The 20083-nt window shown below is 41.0% G+C and overlaps 1 protein-coding gene across 3 annotated transcripts in view; it reads right to left on the reverse strand.

The window, feature by feature from the left end:
- Window positions 1–215: 215 nt before the first annotated feature.
- LOC101855316 (RNA-binding protein 39) overlaps window positions 216–20083 on the reverse strand; it is a 36365-nt gene continuing 16497 nt past the window's right edge. For 2 of the 3 annotated variants that reach the window (XM_035973417.1, XM_035973420.1), the window contains 8 exons: window positions 18449–18478; window positions 17881–17992; window positions 8799–9092; window positions 8166–8231; window positions 6918–7134; window positions 5177–5420; window positions 4479–4663; window positions 216–1237 (listed from right to left, as the gene is read on the reverse strand). In XM_035973417.1, coding sequence (XP_035829310.1) covers window positions 1086–1237; window positions 4479–4663; window positions 5177–5420; window positions 6918–7134; window positions 8166–8231; window positions 8799–9092; window positions 17881–17992; window positions 18449–18478 — 1300 coding nt within the window. In that variant the 3' untranslated portion in view covers window positions 216–1085. The remainder of the gene's footprint in view (window positions 1238–4478; window positions 4664–5176; window positions 5421–6917; window positions 7135–8165; window positions 8232–8798; window positions 9093–17880; window positions 17993–18448; window positions 18479–20083) is intronic. The other variant, XM_035973422.1, reaches the window with a different exon arrangement.

Raw genomic sequence — 20083 nt, forward strand, 5'->3', positions numbered from 1 at the left:
AGACAGAACAAGTAAGTTAAGTTTTAGTAAGTGTTTTATGGCACTCGCAATAAAATTAGGTCATATAGGTGCTGAAGATTAGAGGTGCTACAAGAGTAACAAATACTCAAAAGGAAGAGAGATAAGGACGATAGACGTTTGATAGGAAAAAAGGAGCAATCGACATCGAAGCACCTGCCAACCACTCGCCTAAAAAAGTAACACAACCAATGATCTGACATATGTAGTTTTTTATTAGTCCATGAAGCCCCTGCCGTAACAATGAAGGGGACAAAGACAATTAACCTGTTTGGGTCTAAATGAACACTTATGGACACAACCAAAACTGACCTATTCGCACTTAATTTAGTTTTTGTTAATGATTATGCAAAACATTTTTTTTTCTCATACTGAGCAAAACGGATACAAAGAAGCTTGAAAACTATTACTCCTGATTTTGTAATGTACACTATCATGGATTTCAGACACACCAGACCGGTTAACATCATGCAGCTTTCTCATACTAACATACCAACCAAAATATTTAAGTTTCTTGGGAAATTTGGTGTACATACAGAGTGGACAATACAAAATATGACACCAGTGTGTCATTATCAACACACAACAACAGCACTGGACTTTCACAGAGACCCCTGAGCAAAAAACATCATCGTTTTGTAACTTTAATCGTGACATTTTAAGCTCGCAATTTGGACGCAAGGAGGGATGAAGAGGAACCTGCAAAAGCACTAGATCCCGACACTTCCTTTATGAAGATAGAAATACAAACACAGGTACCTTGTTTACAAAACAAAAAAACCTCCAACCCCCCCAACACAATCAACAATAGCGTAGTGAGCAGTGTCCCTTCATAGCATACCCACTTGTACGTCTTGCACATCTCTATGCGCAAAATCCTGTACCTATACTGGTGACTGGCACACTTCCATACATGTGAAAGAATGTTTTGTACAACATAAAGTGATACAGCAAATGGCCTGACTGCATCTTTGTCAACATGAATGTCATTGCACTGCACCAGCAAAGTAAGATCAGTAGAAACCCGTTCAACATCTTAGGCCACATTCAGTAACAGTAAGCTACTTTTATCTCATTGGTGGCTGTGCCATGAATCCCGTCTGATACGAGGCAGAGAGAGCTTGTGATGATGGCATGAGAAGCTGGTTGGCTCGCACTGATTCAGCAAACAGGTTGTGGTAGTTGGGCAAAGGGACATAAGCTGCTGTTATTACCCGACCTGTAAAAAAGATTGGAAGAAGAAAAGACATGATAATAAGTGAAGGGTCACAAAACTTTTTCAGGAAAATTTCTTTCAGGCTACTCCTTTTGTTTGTTGTTGTTGTTGGGTTTTTTTTTTTGGGGGGGGGGGGGGGGGTGTGAGTGTGTTAGTAAGCATTTTATGGCACTTGCAACACAATTAGGTCATATAAGTATCGAAGATTAGAGGTGTTACAAGAAAGTAACATCCAAATAAGGAGGAGAGATAAAAAGGTTGTTTGATGGGAAAGAAAAAGCAAACCACACCAGAGCATACACCAACCACCCACAGGGAACTCTTTCCCTACCGCGACGTGGCCTCGCTGGACCCAGAGCCGAAAAATACGGCTTGAGTTGCTCCCTATCTATTCCAATCCAGTGATGAAAAGACACGGAATTCTCAACCGTTCCACGTTTTCAAAATAATAGAACAGACTTCCCGTGAGCAGATACGAAAGAAAATATAGCACTGAGAGACGATTTTTTGTCATTTCAGCGCTTTTTTTGTCCCCTTCGAAACGTAAAAATGAGTTTTAAAAAAGCGCTCCCCTAACTTCGGTATATGTCTCATATTTTCAAAGCATATTTTCTGACAGTGATTTTCTGTCTAAAAGCATAAGTAAATTTACTTGATCAATGCGCTTATTCTCCAGCTGCCGCAAAAATCCGAAGATAGAAAAAATGAGTGAATGAAAGAAAGGAGGAAATTGGCACAAAAAGTTTGCTATCATAGCTAGCCAGACTTTGACCAATTTGCAGGTAAAAATGTATTGCAGACCAACCCGCAGTGAATGCATAGCTGGATTATGTCCAATTGTAGGAAATGTGTAATGGTTTCTATTGCAGAGGAATTGCTGTAAATATTCGTAACTTATACAACACGATACAAAAGCAAGTATGGATCCTCCGTGGCAGAATTTCTGTAGTCCTGCGCTATTGCACTTTTATTAACGGATGGAGTTGATAATGCTTGGGGAGCAAGTATGGAACTGTCAGAAAGTAGGCCTACATTTCCGTACAAATTCGGAAGATTGGAAGCACTGAATATAATTTCCTTCCGAATAAAATTCTTCACAAAAGTAAAGCGAACCATTCAGATGAAAAACTCCCAGCACTCACGCTGAGCACATCTTGTCGAAAGAAGGGCAGAACAAAGCAGCAGCCTCAGCCTGCCAAGGCACAATCTGACAGTAAAACTGATTTGTCAAAAACTAATAAAAACAAAACTGGCTGCAGCTGAAAACCTTTGAATGACTACAGCAGTGGTCAAAATCAGTCATATGAAGGAAATTTCAAACTTTGTTAATATAATTTCCAAATACTTTCACCATTTCACAACAATTTGAAAAAAAAAAAAATGTTTTTAATGAAGTATATGAGACAATATTTGACGAAAATGTGGAACTTTTAAGTATGCAAGGTGCGGAAACACAAAAAGGAGAAAACAAGCTCCAAAGATGAGCAACATATTTCCATAGCTATGGGGGTCTTAGAACTGAGATACTTGAAATTTGGCAGTTATCTTGGCTGGGCCACTACAAGGTGCATAAGTAGAAAACTATTCCTTCACAGAAAAAAAAAAAAGGCTTATGGACAAAACAAAATTTTAATGAGAATGGTCTCCACGTCAAATGCAACAATAGGTTAGCATTGTAGGTCCTACACGTTACTAGAAACTAAATTTTCAAGTAGCTAATGTCAAATTTATCGGTTGCATATGAAAGGCCTGTGTCTCCTGTGCATTTTGGTACCATACTTTGGCACCGCTCCCCGCGGTGAGTCGACTCTAACTGTAGTAAACTGAGTGCTCTCCAGAGTTTCGCGAAAGGATTGATGCAAAATAATTCCTAGGCAATGACTTTAATCTAATAGAAAAAGAACTGTTCTTTCTATTTGTACCTTTTTCAATTAGCGGTATTTTACACAATTCATGTTAAAAATGATCCTTGAAAACTTGTACGCTCTTTTAAAGGCTTTCTATTTATACGCCAACGGCCAAAAACATACCACGGGAAGCCCCGTTAAAAACTAAAGAAGTTGTTTGCAAATGAAAAGACAGTATTTAATCATCACTCTTCAAAACATTCGAATCCATGGGTGTCAATTTTTGAACATGCAGACCATGCATTCTGACCGTGAGAGGCTTCCCTTCCCACGGCAATTCTCTAGCTCCAAATACATGGAAAAACAAACAAATTACACTATTGTAACAAAAAAAGCTTAATTTTTTAAAGCTGTACAGCATTCGGTGCGTTATAGCGAATGAGCAAAAAATAAATAAATCGACTGAATTACCTCGATTTGACCAAAACCAAGCGCTCGGAAGTCTGCGAGTCGGCTTACAAGCTGTGTTTACGCTTCCTCATACGTTTGCAATAGCACGATATACACAAGAACGCACACACACACACATAGACTGCCTCCGTGGCCTCTTTGGTAAGGAGTACACCTTGGGAGATCTAGAGGAAGATCAATCTTTAAAACCCCCACTAAAACAAAATAAAAACGAACATTTAAAGTCAATCGAAGAGTAAAACTGGAAGATTAACAGCCCATAACTACGTTAGCAGGGCACGCTTACACAGTCAACTGTTCACATAAACAAGCTAGAGGAGGGCTAGGAGTTACCGTTCTTATCCTGTTTTAACTAATCAGAGCCCTCAGTCGCTCATAGTGACGCAGCTAAATTGTTTATATTTCAGACCATTCATGCTCAAAAAGGGGTCTAAATCTAAAAATTAAAAAAAACTGGGGTGAATGGAGGATGTTGAAGCAATGTGGCCATGAGATAATGGTTCTATAAATAATCTCACAGCTACACACTAGCAGGTCAAATGTTCGAAAGGATTTAAGGTCCGAATTTCTTTATCTTGTCACCCAAACTCAGAATTAAAACCCACACACACACCTCCAAAATAAATCAAAATAAAATATAGTCGGTTACAGTAGTTTATTTTGATCTTAAATGAAGCAGAAGGCATTAACCTTTCAATAGATCCAAAAAAACAAAAAATTCACGGAAAGTCACTTTTTAGCCTTTCGAGCCTCGTAGCGCCAAATAGCACATTGCTTCTTACAACTGGATATGACCGGGGCAGACAGATATATGGACATTATATAAGTACACAGGGTTGCCAACTTCTGGCTAATCAATATATATAATTGAAAGTTAATAATACCGGTTTTAAAACAAAGAAGATTAAAACAAAAAATGCTCTTACCGGCAAAGTATCTTCCATGCAATGCATTGACTGAAGCAACAGCTGCCGATATGCTTGGGCACTTTACATAAACATTGCCTTGGGGGGAGTTCTTGTCCACATAAATGTGCAGCACACCACCATGTTTGTTGCACTCGTCAATCACATCATCTCGGATCTCTTGATCCCATGTAGTTCTTGTTTCTCTAAAATGTACAATTAACAGGCAAAAGTAAGCACAATAATTCAAAATTTACTGCTACTCTGTTTCAACATATACAATGAAGTCAACAAATGGGGCTCTTACGATATCAGTCACAGCATAATCTTAATCTTGCAGACAAATGTTAACACAAAATATAATAATAAAATCTTGATAAAAAGAGAGCATGATTTTCACCCATGCAAGCATGCGTTTTCATCAGCACAACACTTTTGACTGGAGAATCTTACATGTTTTGTTTGTTTTAGTCGAGTTTTGCGCTCGCAACTGCATGAGGTCATATGAGCGCCAAGGGCTGGATGTCAAAAGAGAAGTCCATACAGGGAATCAGGCTTACTCTGTGTTGACTTGGAGTGCCATAAAGGAAGCATACCGGACACTATTTTCCATTTTAACAGTAACCTTCGATTATAAAGCAGAGACACAATAGAGAAAAGGATTTACACAGGTTAATGATACACATTATCTGGTGCAAAGGACAAATTAATATACTTACGTAAGTGGTTCAAACATGTTCGAGAGCATGAAACACTGAGTAGCGATAGGTGGCGCATTGGTGACGACAGAAGTGGCTGGGGCTTGTGGCTGGGCTCCCGGGGCTGCTGCTATATTGGACTGCACACCAGCCTGCAGAGGCTGAGGAGTCTGTGGGTTCACTGGAGTGCCTCCGATTGTCACAGATGCATGTGTCAGACTGTTTAGAGCACTGGCAGCATATGGTGGGATCTCAAAGCCTGTGCCTGATTTTTTAAAAAAGGGAAGAAGAACAAAATACAAACATTTTAATTAGGAGTTTTACAAAAATTACTATCATCTTCAAATCTTCACTGTACAAACAAGTTGTCTCAACTGAAATTTTTAGATGAGCAGAAGCTAGCTTCCAAAACTTGCTGCTGGGCGCTTTATGGCTCTGGCGTTAGATCGCTACCACCCTCACCACTCCTGTCAGCCTTCCACTAGCCTCTACTAAACTTTGAACAGTCAATATAAATTGGTCAGCATCACTGTCAGCTTCTTCAGCACTAGAAAAGTCTAAATCCAACGCAGCCCATCAGTTTGAATGAGTTGCAAGTTACGATTGCCATCATGCCAGAATGCATAACGGGTGGAGCGTGGAAAAAAAGAAAATTTTATTCATTATCGGGTTTTTGTTTTAGTTACAGAGTTTTCCGGCACTTGTAACACAATAAGGTCATATAAGTGCCAAAGATTAGAGGTGTTACAAGAGAGTAACAAACATAAAAAAGAAGGAGAGATAGGACGATAGATGTTTGATAGGAAAGAAGGAGCAAACCACACCAGAGCAACCGCCAACCACCCACAGTTATCAGGTACATGTAAAATACAGGCTCAAAAAAGGTACTATTGGAAAGATCAGTTTATCAGTTCATTTTCTATTAGAATAAAGTCATAGACTTGGAATTATTTTACATCCATCCTTCCCCAAACTCCAAAAGCATGTGACCTCCCCACGAGGGGAGCACTCAGTATAACTACTGTATAGAGGCTTGTCAAAATAACCATAAACCATCGTGTTTGAGGCAATAAAATACTGATTTGCAATGATCCAGTCTTGAAAAAAATTTAGGCTCCATATCTATGTTATAGTGATTGTGCTCTGTTAATGTAGAGATGTGTAGTGTACTTGGTACTCTTTTATTCTCTGTCAAACATGGGACTGCAACCAGTTACTTAAAAAATCTAGTTTCTTGTACCTAGATAAAGGACAGCAGCTACATAAACCCGATGACCAGCCCTGAAACACATCTGGCAATACGAGAGAAAAAAAAAAACTATCCAGGAGTTTTGGTAATAGCAGTACCCCATCTATAGATTTTACCCGAAATTACTTGGGTCTGGCAGTGATTGAGTAAACACCATCAAATACCGTTTTCTGCCCATTTACATTATTACCACTTTTACCTTTCTGTGTAACCTTGAGAATTTGGCTGATCACAAAACAAAAACAGTTTTGACTATCTAATACAATGTACATTTTCTAACAAATGACTGTTTAACCACTGAAAACCATCAAATTTATCCCATTTTGAAGTAAACAGTAACACTCACACACACACATAATGATTATTTCATGCTGTCAAAACATAAGACTTGAGACAGAAATGACTCGAGTAACCCCAATAAAAGACAGCAAACAGTTGTCTGCCTCTGGTATGAATCATTAAACTATATCAGATAATTACAATTAAAAAAGGAAAAATTAACTAGCTATTCACCTTCAGCTAATTTGGCCATAAGTTGTAATCTGCCTGTGGCTCCAAGATCAATGCCAGCCCTGTCCATTTCATCTGTGTCCAGCTGCCCTCCCTGACCGCCGCCCTGACCATTTTCTGAAGATCTCTCTGTGACATGGCCAACTTTCATGGGGCGTCCTGCTAGTTCAAAGCCATTCAGTTGATCCAGAGCCTTTTTGGCATCATCAGCATTTGCAAACTGGGAGAGTAAAAAAAATGTTCAAGTCTACAGAAATTTAAAAAAAAACAACATTTAAAACATGTTTAAAAAAATAAACATTTTTAAAAATTAAAAATTCACACATTTCAACACTGCCATAATGGACCAACTGAATAAAAATACACAAAAGACAGAACAGAAATAAATTTTTAAAATGGACAAAGTACTGTCAAACGAAACTGTCTTTTTTTTCTTTTCTAAATGCAGCGATTTTAAAAAACCCCGACGACACAATTTAGACCATTTAGAGGCAGGCTGTCACAGCCAATCCACGCTGAGAAAGATACAATTCAACAGAAAGACAAACACAAAAGTGCGGTAAAAAGTTTGTGGCACAACTTATCCTAACACAGTATGAGCATGACATTGATAAATCAGCCCACTTACAATTCTACTAAGCACAAGAATATGTTAATATCCCCCCTTTGGGAATGGCCTAAAGGCACTTCAGTCAGTGGCACTGACGGAGGGGGCGCGTGCGGCGAAGACTCAATGTTTGATAATTCAGGAGATATTTGATAAGTTGTGCCACAAATTTTTGACCGCACTATAGATAAAAATTCTCTCTACCCGAGAACAGAACTTCGGACTCCTGTATGTTACCAAGAAACCCCTAACTACTACACCACAGACACCAGTGTCTTTGACTGTAGCTGAATTTCTGCATATAAATTTAAATGTAGGACCGACCGACAATTCATTCATAAGCTGACAAACACTTTATCAAAAGATGGATGAGAGCAACAGAAAAAAAATGTATTTGAGTGATAAGTCCACACATTTTGACCCTTCGAACTTAAAGGAATCACTTTGAAACTAGAACGAGAGCATTCCCAAAAGTTGCAGGTACTTTTCTTCATTCGATCTGAGTACATTTTCTGTATATTATTGGTTTTGTATTCTTGACTGAGCCTAGAAAACTTATAGTAGCAACCTGCTAATTTTCAAGACCCAATGGGGACTACTACTATGACTAAAAATGACAACACATCTTAAGTATTCACACTTACACTAATGAATCCAAACCCAAGCGACCGCTGTGTTTCATGATCTCTCATGATCTTTATGTCAATAATCTGAGGATAGAAAAAATAAATAATCAATGTACAACAAAAGCTGTAAAAAGGCTAAATCTTTTTACAATACATACCAAATGATCGACAAGTTTAACCTAGGACAGCAGCAGATGTAATAAGAGGAAAATTCCCTTTAACTCTTTGCCACCTAATCTCACCGACTGGCGGTTTACTACCCAGTTTCTTTAGATTTCCCCCAAATTAAGGTGGCAAAGTGTTAAAGAAAGGTGCTCACCAGTATAAAGAGAGCATCCAAACTTGTTACATTTTTAAAAAAAATCTATGTCAGACTTTTCAAAACCTGTATGAGTGAAACTTGCTAAAACTATTCAAAGAACAGACTTATGAAAAATCTTTTTAAATCTTCAAGCATGACGCTACACAAAAATTTGCATTAATGCTCATAAATCAAATAGTTTGTTGGAATATGAATAGCATAATGGAGCGAACCACATAATCACATGTTCAAGAAATGAAACAAAAGCCCCCAAAACAGTCAAAGAAAACTCAATATTAAACAAATATGCAGCGCATAGACAAATAGCTCAAGAGTAAAATCAAACTAACCTTTCCGAATGGCTCAAATATACCCCGTAGCATATCTTCTGTAATGTTAAAATGCAGGGAGCCCACATAAAGCCTGAGAGGTCCTTCGCTGGCTTTTTGCGGTGCAGGTGCAACAGCGGGCTGGGCCCTGTTCTTCTCTGCCTGAGATGGCTGCACCAGAATGGGAACTCCTAGCAACTTCTGCCCTGCTAATGCAAGTGCTAGAGGAACAGACTCAGGATCAGCAAACTCCACATATGATATGCCTTTAGACCTGCGTGTTTTGTTGTCTGTTATAAGACGCACATCCCGAACCTGCAATAAAACCATGAAACATATTAAGAAAAAGAAAATCATGAAGAGGCAATACAAACAAGAGGTGGACAACCTACTGATCATGATTCATGTAATTTATGAATGCCAAAACTGCAGTGGGGAAAAAAAAGATATCTCATCTTCAGCAAAGAGCAGTGCCTGTCATTTTTAATGTAAAAGTTGATTTTTCGAAAGGACACAATGTTCTACAATGTATTAGTATGTCCTCTCTGAACATTCTCTTAAATGCTGATCAATTTTTTCAAAAGGGCAATTTGTGAGGCAATGTGGTGAAATCAGGCGTTCGTCAAAATAATGAAATCAAAGAAATCGGCATTTTCTTGGCTGATGGGCAATTTTTTTATAAATTTTCTTTTTTTGGCTCAACACCTTTTGTCCATTTAAAAACACATTTTTGAGTGGCTTTTACTGAAAAACATTGATTAAAGGCACACAAAAATATAAATTTTCAGTTTCCAAGGACTCTCAGGCTATGGCAGTTACCAAACTTTGGCTGCCATTTCTCTCCTATTTTACCTGTTAAACCAGGCAACCCTGACCTTCAACCGCAAATACTTTTACTTCTATTCAACATAGATGGACATTTTTTTTACCAACAGGAAGACAAACAGGCTTTAAGATGATACCAATAACCCCATATGCCCAAAAATTGACCAGCGTCTGATTCCACCACGTCGGGACACATTTAAGCATTCATTATAGTTCAAACAGGTCAGCTCTCTTTCCATTTTCTCAAAGGTCAAAATGTCTTTCCAGTGTGAAATACAAACGTAGCAATCCCACAGCTTTTAAAAAAATGGTTACTACTAGCCTATAAACAACACAGGTACAAAGATCAATAATCCAGAAGAAAAATGCTTTTTAATTTTTCAAAATTGGTCCATAAATAAAAGAGTTATGGATGTGTACATGTCAGAAATTGTTGGGTTTTTTTGGAGAAAATTCCTATAGAGGAATAAAGAAGGGCAAACAGCCCCACAATATTGAAAACCCGTAACTTTTAAATTTAAGAAAGGAATGAGCTGAAAATTGGTGAGATTATGTTTTTACGGCAATGAAATAGAAAATGGAAGAATTTAAGTTGTAATATCAATACCTTGTTAATTATATGCAAATAAATAATTAAATATGCATAATTATAAAAAAATAAGCCAATATATGGCTTAATATTAGACATATATGACCATTATGTTACATGTGGATGTATACAAATCTGCGTTTGCAAAGAGATGAATTCGAAAATGTGACAAATAAGGTTTTAAATGTTCGATTATGCGCATAATTAATAAACCAAATTGTAACCAAACAGCTCAGGGAGTGGGAAACTAACAGGTTTATAAATAATATCAAGCTCGGTTTCTTTTTAAAAACTTATAATTGAAACTATAACACACGCAAAAAACTCAAATTGATTATGCGCATAACTAAGCAATTACATCGTTTTTCATAGTCTAACGAAGATATGCCCCCCCAGATACCATGAAAATATGCCTTAGAACTACAATATTGCATCCATTCCCATTTGACGTCTGTAATTATAACATTGCTCTTCTGCTGTATCATTATTATGAATAATTAGTAGGCCTACTCATAATATGCATAAATACACGGAAATCTAGATCTACCTGAGTAATCTTCATTTTGCGTCTGCCAAAAACATTGTAAATACTGGAAGAATGTATGCAGTTATCTTGAAGTGCATACCAGCACTAAATTCTCGTAGAACCGAAATCAAGCCCAATTATTTGTAACGGCAAATACAAAGAAACCTTTATTATGCCCGTGTCGATGAGAACAGTGTTTTCCATGGTATTCAGGCCTTTCCAAATAACTGTCCAATCAGCGACTACGCTTTATTGCAGCTGTGATGTCACAGCAAGATGGCGGCAAGCTTACACATCTCGCGGCAGTGTTTCCCTTTCTGGCTTTCCGGGCACGCGAAAAACAGGAACGACGTCAACGCCTTTTTAAAAAAAAATGCCATTGTTTTACGGATAATTTCACAAAATAGTTTGTAATATCATAAAGTTCAGCCTGTCTGATGATGAAGGAGCATTCCGCGGATCAATCGACCACACATTTTCAAAAACAATCTCCTCAAAGAAACCACTTTGTAACTTTCTTGTTTTTTAGCTCCATTAAAACCTGGAAATCTGCAGAGGCTAGATCCACCCTTTTTCTTATTGGTTGCAGAATTAGGGGACGTTTGGTTAATATTAAGATGGTTTCGCACTTTCCAGATACAGAGTGTCGGAAAATCACTGTGCCATTCGGCGGGTTTCGGTCTCGCTACCGACCAATCCTCTTTCTTCGATAATATCTCAGCTGTCGCTGAAGATATCAGGAAAAAATGTTTTTCAGCCTTAGTAGTAGTAGTATAAGGTTTTACGGCGCTCGCAACTGCTAAGGTCATATGAGCGCGCGAAACACAAGTTGTTCACCTCTGCGAAAGTTCACTTCACGACTGGTAACTAATTTACTTTAAAATGCTAAAAAGTTAAAATATTCAAATTCGGTGTAAATACATTTGTGATCTAAAACAACTTTTAAGTAACAATAAAAATTTTAAATAATATCAGATTCACTTTACAACTCGCCATAAAGGCCAATGGCCTTTATAAAATTTAAAATTCTGCTGGGAACAACGACGGAGAAAATATCCTGCAATTTCTTGCATTTATAATATTTCCTTCGGATCTCTCCAAAGTCTAGACATTCTGTTAAAATGTGTCTAATGGTAAAATCTGTGTCGCATCCGACACAGAACGGCTTCTCCTCTCCCTGTAGGAGGTATTTGTGAGTCAGGGCCGTGTGTCCGATGCGCAATCGAGTAAAAATGACTTCGTCTCTTCTGGAGAGATCCGAAGGATTTCGCTGTTCTAGTTTGGGTTTAATTTCATATAATTTATTATTTTTCTGGTTTTCCCAGTGGCTCTCCCACAGACTGGAGGTGTACTTTTTGACTTTATTTCTAAAGTCAGTCTGTGGGAGAGTGTTTGTCGTTGATCCCAGCAGAAGGGATGAGGCTTTCTTCGCCAGGTCGTCTACCTGCTCGTTTCCTCGGATGCCCACATGGCTTGGGATCCATGCGAACATGATGTTTTTTCCTGTTTCGGATAGTGTATGGATTTTCTGTTGTAGCCTAACTATTTTTGGGTGTAAGTGTGTAGTTTGTGAGTGAGGTGATGCAAGACAGAGAGTCAGAAAGGATAAGGAAAGATTTGTTAGGAGAATTTTCTACAGAGTCCAGTGCCATGTCAATGGCAGTGGCCTCCGCAGTGAAAATGGAGGCTTCAGGATGGAGTCTCCTCTGGTGTGTATTGTTGGGAGATAGGGCTGCGGCGCCCACTTCATTGTCTTTTTTGGAGCCATCCGTGAAGATGAGCTCCGCACCGGGGTATTTATCTATTAGTTTTTTGTATTCTGCTTGAAAAGTTTTGGTGTTTGTGCTTTCTTTGTTGTGTGTGGTCAGCTGTAAATCTACTTTTGCCTTGGTGAGGTGCCACGGAGGGAGGTCGGGAAAAGAATTTGTTGGATGTCTTGTTTGGAAAAGTGTAAGTTTTTGAGGTCCTCAAGGATTCTGAGGCCGAAAGGTTTGATGAGTTTTTCGTTGTTTTGGAATCTGTTTCTGGTTTCTGGATTTGTTTGAAAAATGCTGTTGTGCGCTGGATTTTCCGGTGTTGAGCTCTGTTTAACTGCGTATTGTAGTGAGAGTTGTGTGCGTCTGAGTGAGAGTGGTGGAATGTTGGCCTCGGCCTGGAGGCTCTCCACCGGAGAAGTGCGGAAAGCCCCCAGAGCGAGGCGGAGTCCTTGGTTCTGTATTGGATCTAGTATTTTTAAGACGTGTGGTTTTGCCGATCCGTAGACTTGACAGCCGTAGTCAAGCCTGGACCGGACAAGGGAGATGTACAAGTGGAGAAGGTGTTTTGAGTCCCCTCCCCACTCCGGATGTGATAGAATTTTCAAAGCGTTTAACGCTTTCTGGCACCTCACACGAAGGTCTTTGATGTGTGGTATGAATGTAAGTTTTTTGTCAAAAATGACACCGAGGAAACGAGCTTGGTCCTGGACGGGAATCCTTTCCCCGTATAGTGTCAAATCCGGCTGCAGCACACGTCTGCCTGTTCGGCAGAAGTGTACTGCAACCGTCTTTGACGGGGAGAACTTGAAACCGTTGTTGTTTGCCCACGTTTCAAGTTTTTGCAGCTGCGTTTGCAGCTGCCTTTCCATAGATCTCAAATGAGGATTTTTCGATCGGCAGCATATCAAGAAGTCGTCAACGTATAACGAGCTGTCTATGCTGTTCTGGAGGGTTTTCACTATGGAGTTAATTTTGATTTCGAAAAGGAGAGGAGAAAGGATGCTCCCCTGGGGGACTCCTTCCTCCTGTTGGTGGGGGTCTGAAAGGGAGGATCCGACACGAACCTTGAAGGAACGGTTCTTCAGGAAGTTGCCAATGAAGGCAGGGAGGTGACCGCGTATGCCGAGTGCGTGCAGGTCTTGAAGAATGCCGTACTTCCAGGTTGTGTCGAAGGCTTTTTCTAGGTCAAAAAAGATGGCGATCATGTGGCCTCTTTCGGCGAACGTCTCGCGTATAAAGGTCTCCAGGCGGACCAGGTGATCCAGAGTGGATCGGGTTTTCCTGAATCCGCACTGGAGACCGCTCAGCGAGCCCGTCGTTTCCAGAAACCACATGAGTCGCCTGTGAATCATTTTTTCAATTAGTTTGCAGAGACAGCTCGTTAGGGCTATAGGTCTGTAATTGGATGGGTGTGTGTGGTCTTTGTTAGGTTTGGGTATTGGAATGACAGTGGCGAGACGCCAAGACTCCGGAAAGGAGTGCGACCGCCACATGTCGTTGTATATGTGTAATAGGAGTGTGAGTGTTTCTGAGGGTAAGTGTCTAATGATCTTGTTGTGGATGTCATCCGGTCCCGGGGCTGTATCGCCCAGGTCCGAGATGCACGATGTTAATTCATCTATTGTGAAGTCTGCGTTGTAGGTTTCAGTGTTGTTTGAGTGGAAGTTTAGGTGTTGTTTTTCTCTGTTAGTTTTGACTTTTTGAAAAGTGGTGTTGTAGTTTGCTTGGGATGAGTTTTTGGCTAGAGATGTAGCTATTGTGTTTGCAATGTCTACTTGTGTTTCAGCTGTTGTTCCATCCGGCCTCTGGACGTGCCGAATGGTGTCTGTGCGTCTACCTAAGAATTTTTTAGCAATTTGGAAAACTTGATTGAGTGGTGTCTGGCTGTTGATTTTGGAGATGTATTTTTGGAATGATTGTCTTTTGCTCTCCCTGAGGCATCTACGTGCCTCAGCTCGAGCCTTTAAATAAAGTATCTTATTTTCTATGGTGGTGTTGTTGACGGCTCTTCGATACGCTGTCTTCTTTTTCTTTACTGCTTCCTCACACTCCCAAGAGAACCAGATCTTGTTCCTCCGGGGTTTTGTTTTTGTTTTTGGAATGTGATTGTGGCATATTTCTAAGAGCTTTTCGTGAAATTTATTGTAGTTGTGGTCGAAATTGGGATTAAGAATCTTGGAACATTGATTTGCAAACCCGTCCCAGTCGGCTTTTTTGAAGTTGAAGCGTTCTGGGATCGGGTCGTTTTGGAGGCTATTGTTTTTGAGGAGAATTGGGAAATGGTCCGTACGGTCATCCAGCACAGACCACTCAAGATCTGGGACTAGTTCAGGGGTACAAAAAGTAAGGTCAAGGGATGAAGTGCCATAAGTGGCTCTGTTTCTGTAAGTTGGGGATTTATCATTTAAGAGACAGATGTTATTTTGAAATAAAAAGTTTTCTATTATTTTACCTTTCTGGTCTATAGGTTTGTCTCCCCAAAGGGGGCTGTGGGCATTGAAATCACCTAGTAAAATAAAGGGTTTTGGGAGCTGGGACTTTAAGTCATTTAGTTGGGTTATTTTGAGGGGGTAATTTGGTGGGATGTAAACTGAGCAGATCGTGATTGGTCTGTGCAGGGTGACCCGTACGGCAATAGCCTGGAGGGTCGTCTTAAGATGTACTTGTCTGTGGAGTGTGTGGTTGTCGGTGTAGATGGTGGTACCACCGGAAGCAATCTGGTTCTCCGCGTGAATGTGATGGTACGCAGTAAATCCTCTTAAGTCTATGGTTGAAGCCGGGGCGAATTTTGTTTCTTGAATACAGGCCACCCGTGGGCACAGTGTGGCCTGTAAATGTTGCAATTCTGCAATGGAAGGTCGGATTCCGCCGGCATTCCATTGCAGGACCGCCATTATGAATTTTTACTTTTTGGTTTGGAGCACTTAGGCCCCGGCTTCGAAGAAGCACTCTGACTCCTCCTTACGGGGGAGGCAGAGTGTTTTCTAGGTTGCCGTCCTGGATTGGACGGCGGTCTAGTGGGGGATTTGGAGGAGTGACAGACTCCGCCCTTCCCGGGTTCAGGCCGGGGAGGGGGGTCGGAGATGTCTTCCTCCATAGGCAGGGGTTTGTCTGCTGGAGGGGTAGGGGGAGGTGGAGCAGACCGAGGGGGCTGGGAAGGGGGGGGAGGGGGCTGGGGGGAGGGGAGAAGGCCCACCTCACACTCCATCAGAGGGATGGGCTGTGAGGTGGAAGAAGAAGAAGAAGAAGAAGAAGAAGAAATGATAGAAGAGGGGTGAGGGGGAGAAGAGGGGGCGGAGGAAGAGTCCTCCCCGTCCTCCCCTAGAACCCCATAGCTGTTAGAGAGTGGCACCTCAAAGGGGGGTGCCACAGGGATAGTAGCGGGCTTTTTATTTCTGGTGTTCTTTGGCACAGAGACTTGCCTGTTGACCGCGGGCTTTGGGAGGTCGGTAGTAGAATTACTTGCCGACCTCATGACCATCTGGGTTGCCATTGAATATGACCGGCCAATGACTGGGGTTGTGATTGGCGGGCAGACAACCTTACGGGCCTCCTGGAAGGAGCAGCCATTTCGCGCCTTGTATTCTTGGATGGCGCGTTCTTGGAGCCAAGTCGGGCACTCCTTGCTGAAAGCTGTGTGCTGGCCGTGGCAATTGGGGCAACAAGGACTAGCCTTGCATTCCTTCTCAGGATGCCCGGTCTTGCCACAACGAGGACACACGGCTGCGTGACGGCATCGTGACTGGCTATGGCCGAACTTCTGACACTTGAAACAGCGCAGAGGGTTCGGCACATAGGGTCGTACGTCGAGTACCAAGTAAGATGCCCGAACGGTGGCTGGAGGGCGACACGATTCGAATGTTAGGACAATCGTGTTCGTCTCGATAGTAGTCTCCCCCCGCCGAAGAGTAATCCGGCGGGCTTCGACCACTCCCTCACAGTGCTCCACAATCTCTTCCATGGAGCAGCCTTTCAGCTCATGGCTGCGGACCACGCCCTTCGAGCGGTTAAATTTTTGATAGTGCTCTGACTTACATTGAATACCGCCGAAGGTCGTGGTATCCAGGAGTTTGGTCACTTCGATCTCGGTTGCGCACTTGACAAGGAGTGCACCACAGGAAAGCTTCTGTACACATGTGGGAATGTATCCCAGAACTTTCCGTAGTGCATCTCCTGTCTTAAAGAGGTTGAGATCGGTAATTCTTCTCTGTGCGTCTTTGGTACTGGAGATGGCCACGTACGGTTGCCTCAGAAGCTCCTTGGGAGGAGGGAGGAAAGAGGCATCGGTAAAGGTCCTTTTACCTTTTTTTGAGTTTTTGCTCGGCTCGGCGGCCGCACCCGCTTCCGCGAGCCGAGACTTTTTAACGTTGGGAGCTGGGGAAGGGTCTTTTTGTTTTTTGGAATCCATGAAAGTTTTCTATTTGATTCGACTCCGGGGCTCCCCGCCCGCCACGGAGCCCAACAAGGGGACACATAGCTCGGATATCCAGAGCTGTGCCAGGGCTACCCCGGAGCTATACTCTCAACGAGAAAGTACGAGACCCTCCCGTCAAGATTGACCCAGGACTTGATGGGGTTTCAGCTCTCAACCGATTGAGTGGCATGGGCCGTGCCACCCTCCCGTCTAAGAGGAAAACCTGGGCCAAAGAGGTGTGTTGGTGAGGGACAGTCCGTGGACTGATCTCACCTCAACCGCCAGGTACCCGGTTTCCCTCCGCACGGGTCGCACCTCACGGTCAACGAGGCGCCCACTCTGTGGGATGGGTGACCTCTCTTTTTTCTGCACTTGAGGTCAGCGGTGGGAAGAAAGATAGAAGAAGAAAGAAAGAAGGAAGGAGAAGAGGAGGATACACCAAAGTAAGTGTCGCACACGGATCCCAGAGGGTTGGGGTCCGTGTGCGACACTCCGCCTTTGAAGGGGTTGCACCTTCTGCAGACGAAGCAGTGGGTCTATTTATATCCCCCCGACCCACTGGGGGTGGTTTTTCAGCGTATACCCCAATTTCTCCCACATGTATTGATGTATGACACATGGGGCTGATGCAAAGAACAATGTTATAAATAAGCATGTTCCTGGGCTAACCCCTGGCCGGGGAGAGTCTACCGCGTTTCCGCACTACCAGTGCGGGGCATGAGGTATTGCGAACAAAAGCCCTAAATCCATCTGTTCTGCAGCTTGACATGCACTTAAACTAGCCTTCTGCCCAATGTTTCACATCGTGTTAGTAAAATATCTATATAACTTTATTTTTCTTGTGCCTCAGACCCCACTTCGAATTGTTTAACAAACTGGAAAATGAAGACAAGTGAATGAGTTATTAATAAGACGGTCAGTCTGTTCCAAATGACATTTGACCAAAAAAGATCAGTCATTGCGGGGGGAGAAATCCTGCGTGTAATACATACCTTGCCAACAGAAGAGAAAAACTCCTCCAAATCTCTGGGCCTTATACGAGCAGATAACTGCATACAGAACACAGTACGGATGTCTCTTTCCTCTGGGGTCAACTCTGGCTCTCTGCATAAGAAAGAAGAAAATAATATCTCATCAAAGAATGTTTTGATTCATCTGCATTTCATGATACAAACAGGAAGAGAAAGATGGCACAACCAGCACTAAATCAAAAGCATGACAGATGACTTCAGAACATATCAAAGAAGAATGAAGACTATCAACTTGAACCCCCCCACAAGATCAATAACAATAATAAACGAAAATTTTACAGGGCGCCACATGCATAAAAAGCTGTATCAGCTGTTACTACTTCAATTATGCAAACCTTTTTCTGGCCAAGGTTGGTACCTTAGGGACATGATTGGCACCAGGATGCAAACCAAAATAATGACACATTTTGGAGTAGTAAATCTCAAAAAAGCATCCACCAAACCACTCACAAACATGAATGAAAACCTATGGTTAAAAATGACAAATGCTACTAAACATGAAAGAAAATCAAAATCCTCATAAAAGTACCTTCCTTTATCAGCATGAGGTTGATCCGTTCTGGAACGAAAGAAAAATTTATCAACCCCTGTATCTTTTCTACACTGCACAATCCAAGACAAATATTTTCTTTGCCATAATATAGTGTAAATCGCATAGAGCCTGTTGTTGAGCGGGAATATGTGCTGTACAAATGCTATCTATTATTATTATTATGACCCCCCCCCCCCCCCCCCGTCAAAGACATTACTCCACACATAAAATTTTTAATACATATCAAAATAAAACTGAAAGATAAGTTGTTTGTAACAATATTTTGTAACGCTGTGGAATACATGAAAATAACCCAATTTTTAACCTCTCATCCCTCCCTCTCTAACTTTCATTCATTTCTTCTTGAGGCTTATTTGGTTGTTGTTTCAGAAATATTTGTTCTTGGAAAGCACCTTGAGTTCAAAGAACATTAAAGAGAAAGATCACCTCAAGTAGTTATTAGAAAGACAAGAGCTTTTGAGTATAAATCACCAGATAAACTGCAGCTTCTTAGGGTGGTTATTTCCAGAGTACAATCCAAAGTACCAAATAAAGCCAACCGATACCTTACTGGTACTATTAAAATGCTTGTAATTTTCCTGCTGCTGTTATTTTTATCTACAAGAACTTATCCGTATATATAAACCAGGGAGAAACCTAAGATCATCAAACGATAACACCCTACTTGTGACACCTGTAAAATCATACCAATCATTTGGAGAGAGATTTTTCTCATATCTTGGTCCATTTATGTGGAACAGATTACCCATGAAACTAAGACAAATAAAAACACTTGATAGCTTCAACAGACATCTTAAACATTTTCTGTTCCTACAGGCCTATCCTTCATAAGCTTTTAACGTTATCTTTCATTATAGTTGTTCTGTTCCTATGTCTGGATGAAAATAGTCTGTGTGTGTGTGTGTGTGTGTGTGTGTGTGTGTGTGCGTGTGTGCGTGTGTGTGTGCATTAATGTATATTGCATGAGAAGAAAGGAAGTAGTAGGAAAGGTTTTTGAAAAATGGGTATTCCAATGTAAAGCGCATTGAGCTACTTTTTTGGAAATGCGCTATATAAATGTTATATTATATTATTATTATTATTATTATATTCAGCAGACACAGGCAGGAAGGCATAATAAGATATAAACATTTTCCTAAGCAAAAGCCCTCTAAATTAAATAGTCATGCCTTCCCCCTTCAGCTGAATATTTATCAGGCAAGTCACAAAAATAAAAACACAATTCTGCCTTTCCTCTTCAACTCAACACACTGATTATCTAAAATTTGCACATCACAATTTTAAAAGAAGAAGTTACCTGTGTCTTTCACCGTGTATGCATAACCATGAGTACAAAAACATTTTTCTCTATATAAATTTATGGACAATATTAAATTTTACAGGACTGTCAGTCAAAAGAGAAGCCCCCCCCCCCCAACCATTACTGTTTAAAGTATTTCAAAAGTAAATCTTTTAATAGCTGTCACATACTATTGAGACCATCACGCTGAAAAAAAAAAGTGAGGCCACAGCTGCAATACACACACAAATGACATAAATAGTCCCTATATTCAAAATATTCTAAAATAAAATCTAGTGACTTTTTTTGCCCATTAATCATACACTTTATTC

This window comes from Aplysia californica, unplaced genomic scaffold (genome assembly GCF_000002075.1).
Source record: "Aplysia californica isolate F4 #8 unplaced genomic scaffold, AplCal3.0 scaffold00027, whole genome shotgun sequence".
NCBI classification, from domain to species: Eukaryota; Metazoa; Mollusca; class Gastropoda; order Aplysiida; family Aplysiidae; genus Aplysia; species Aplysia californica.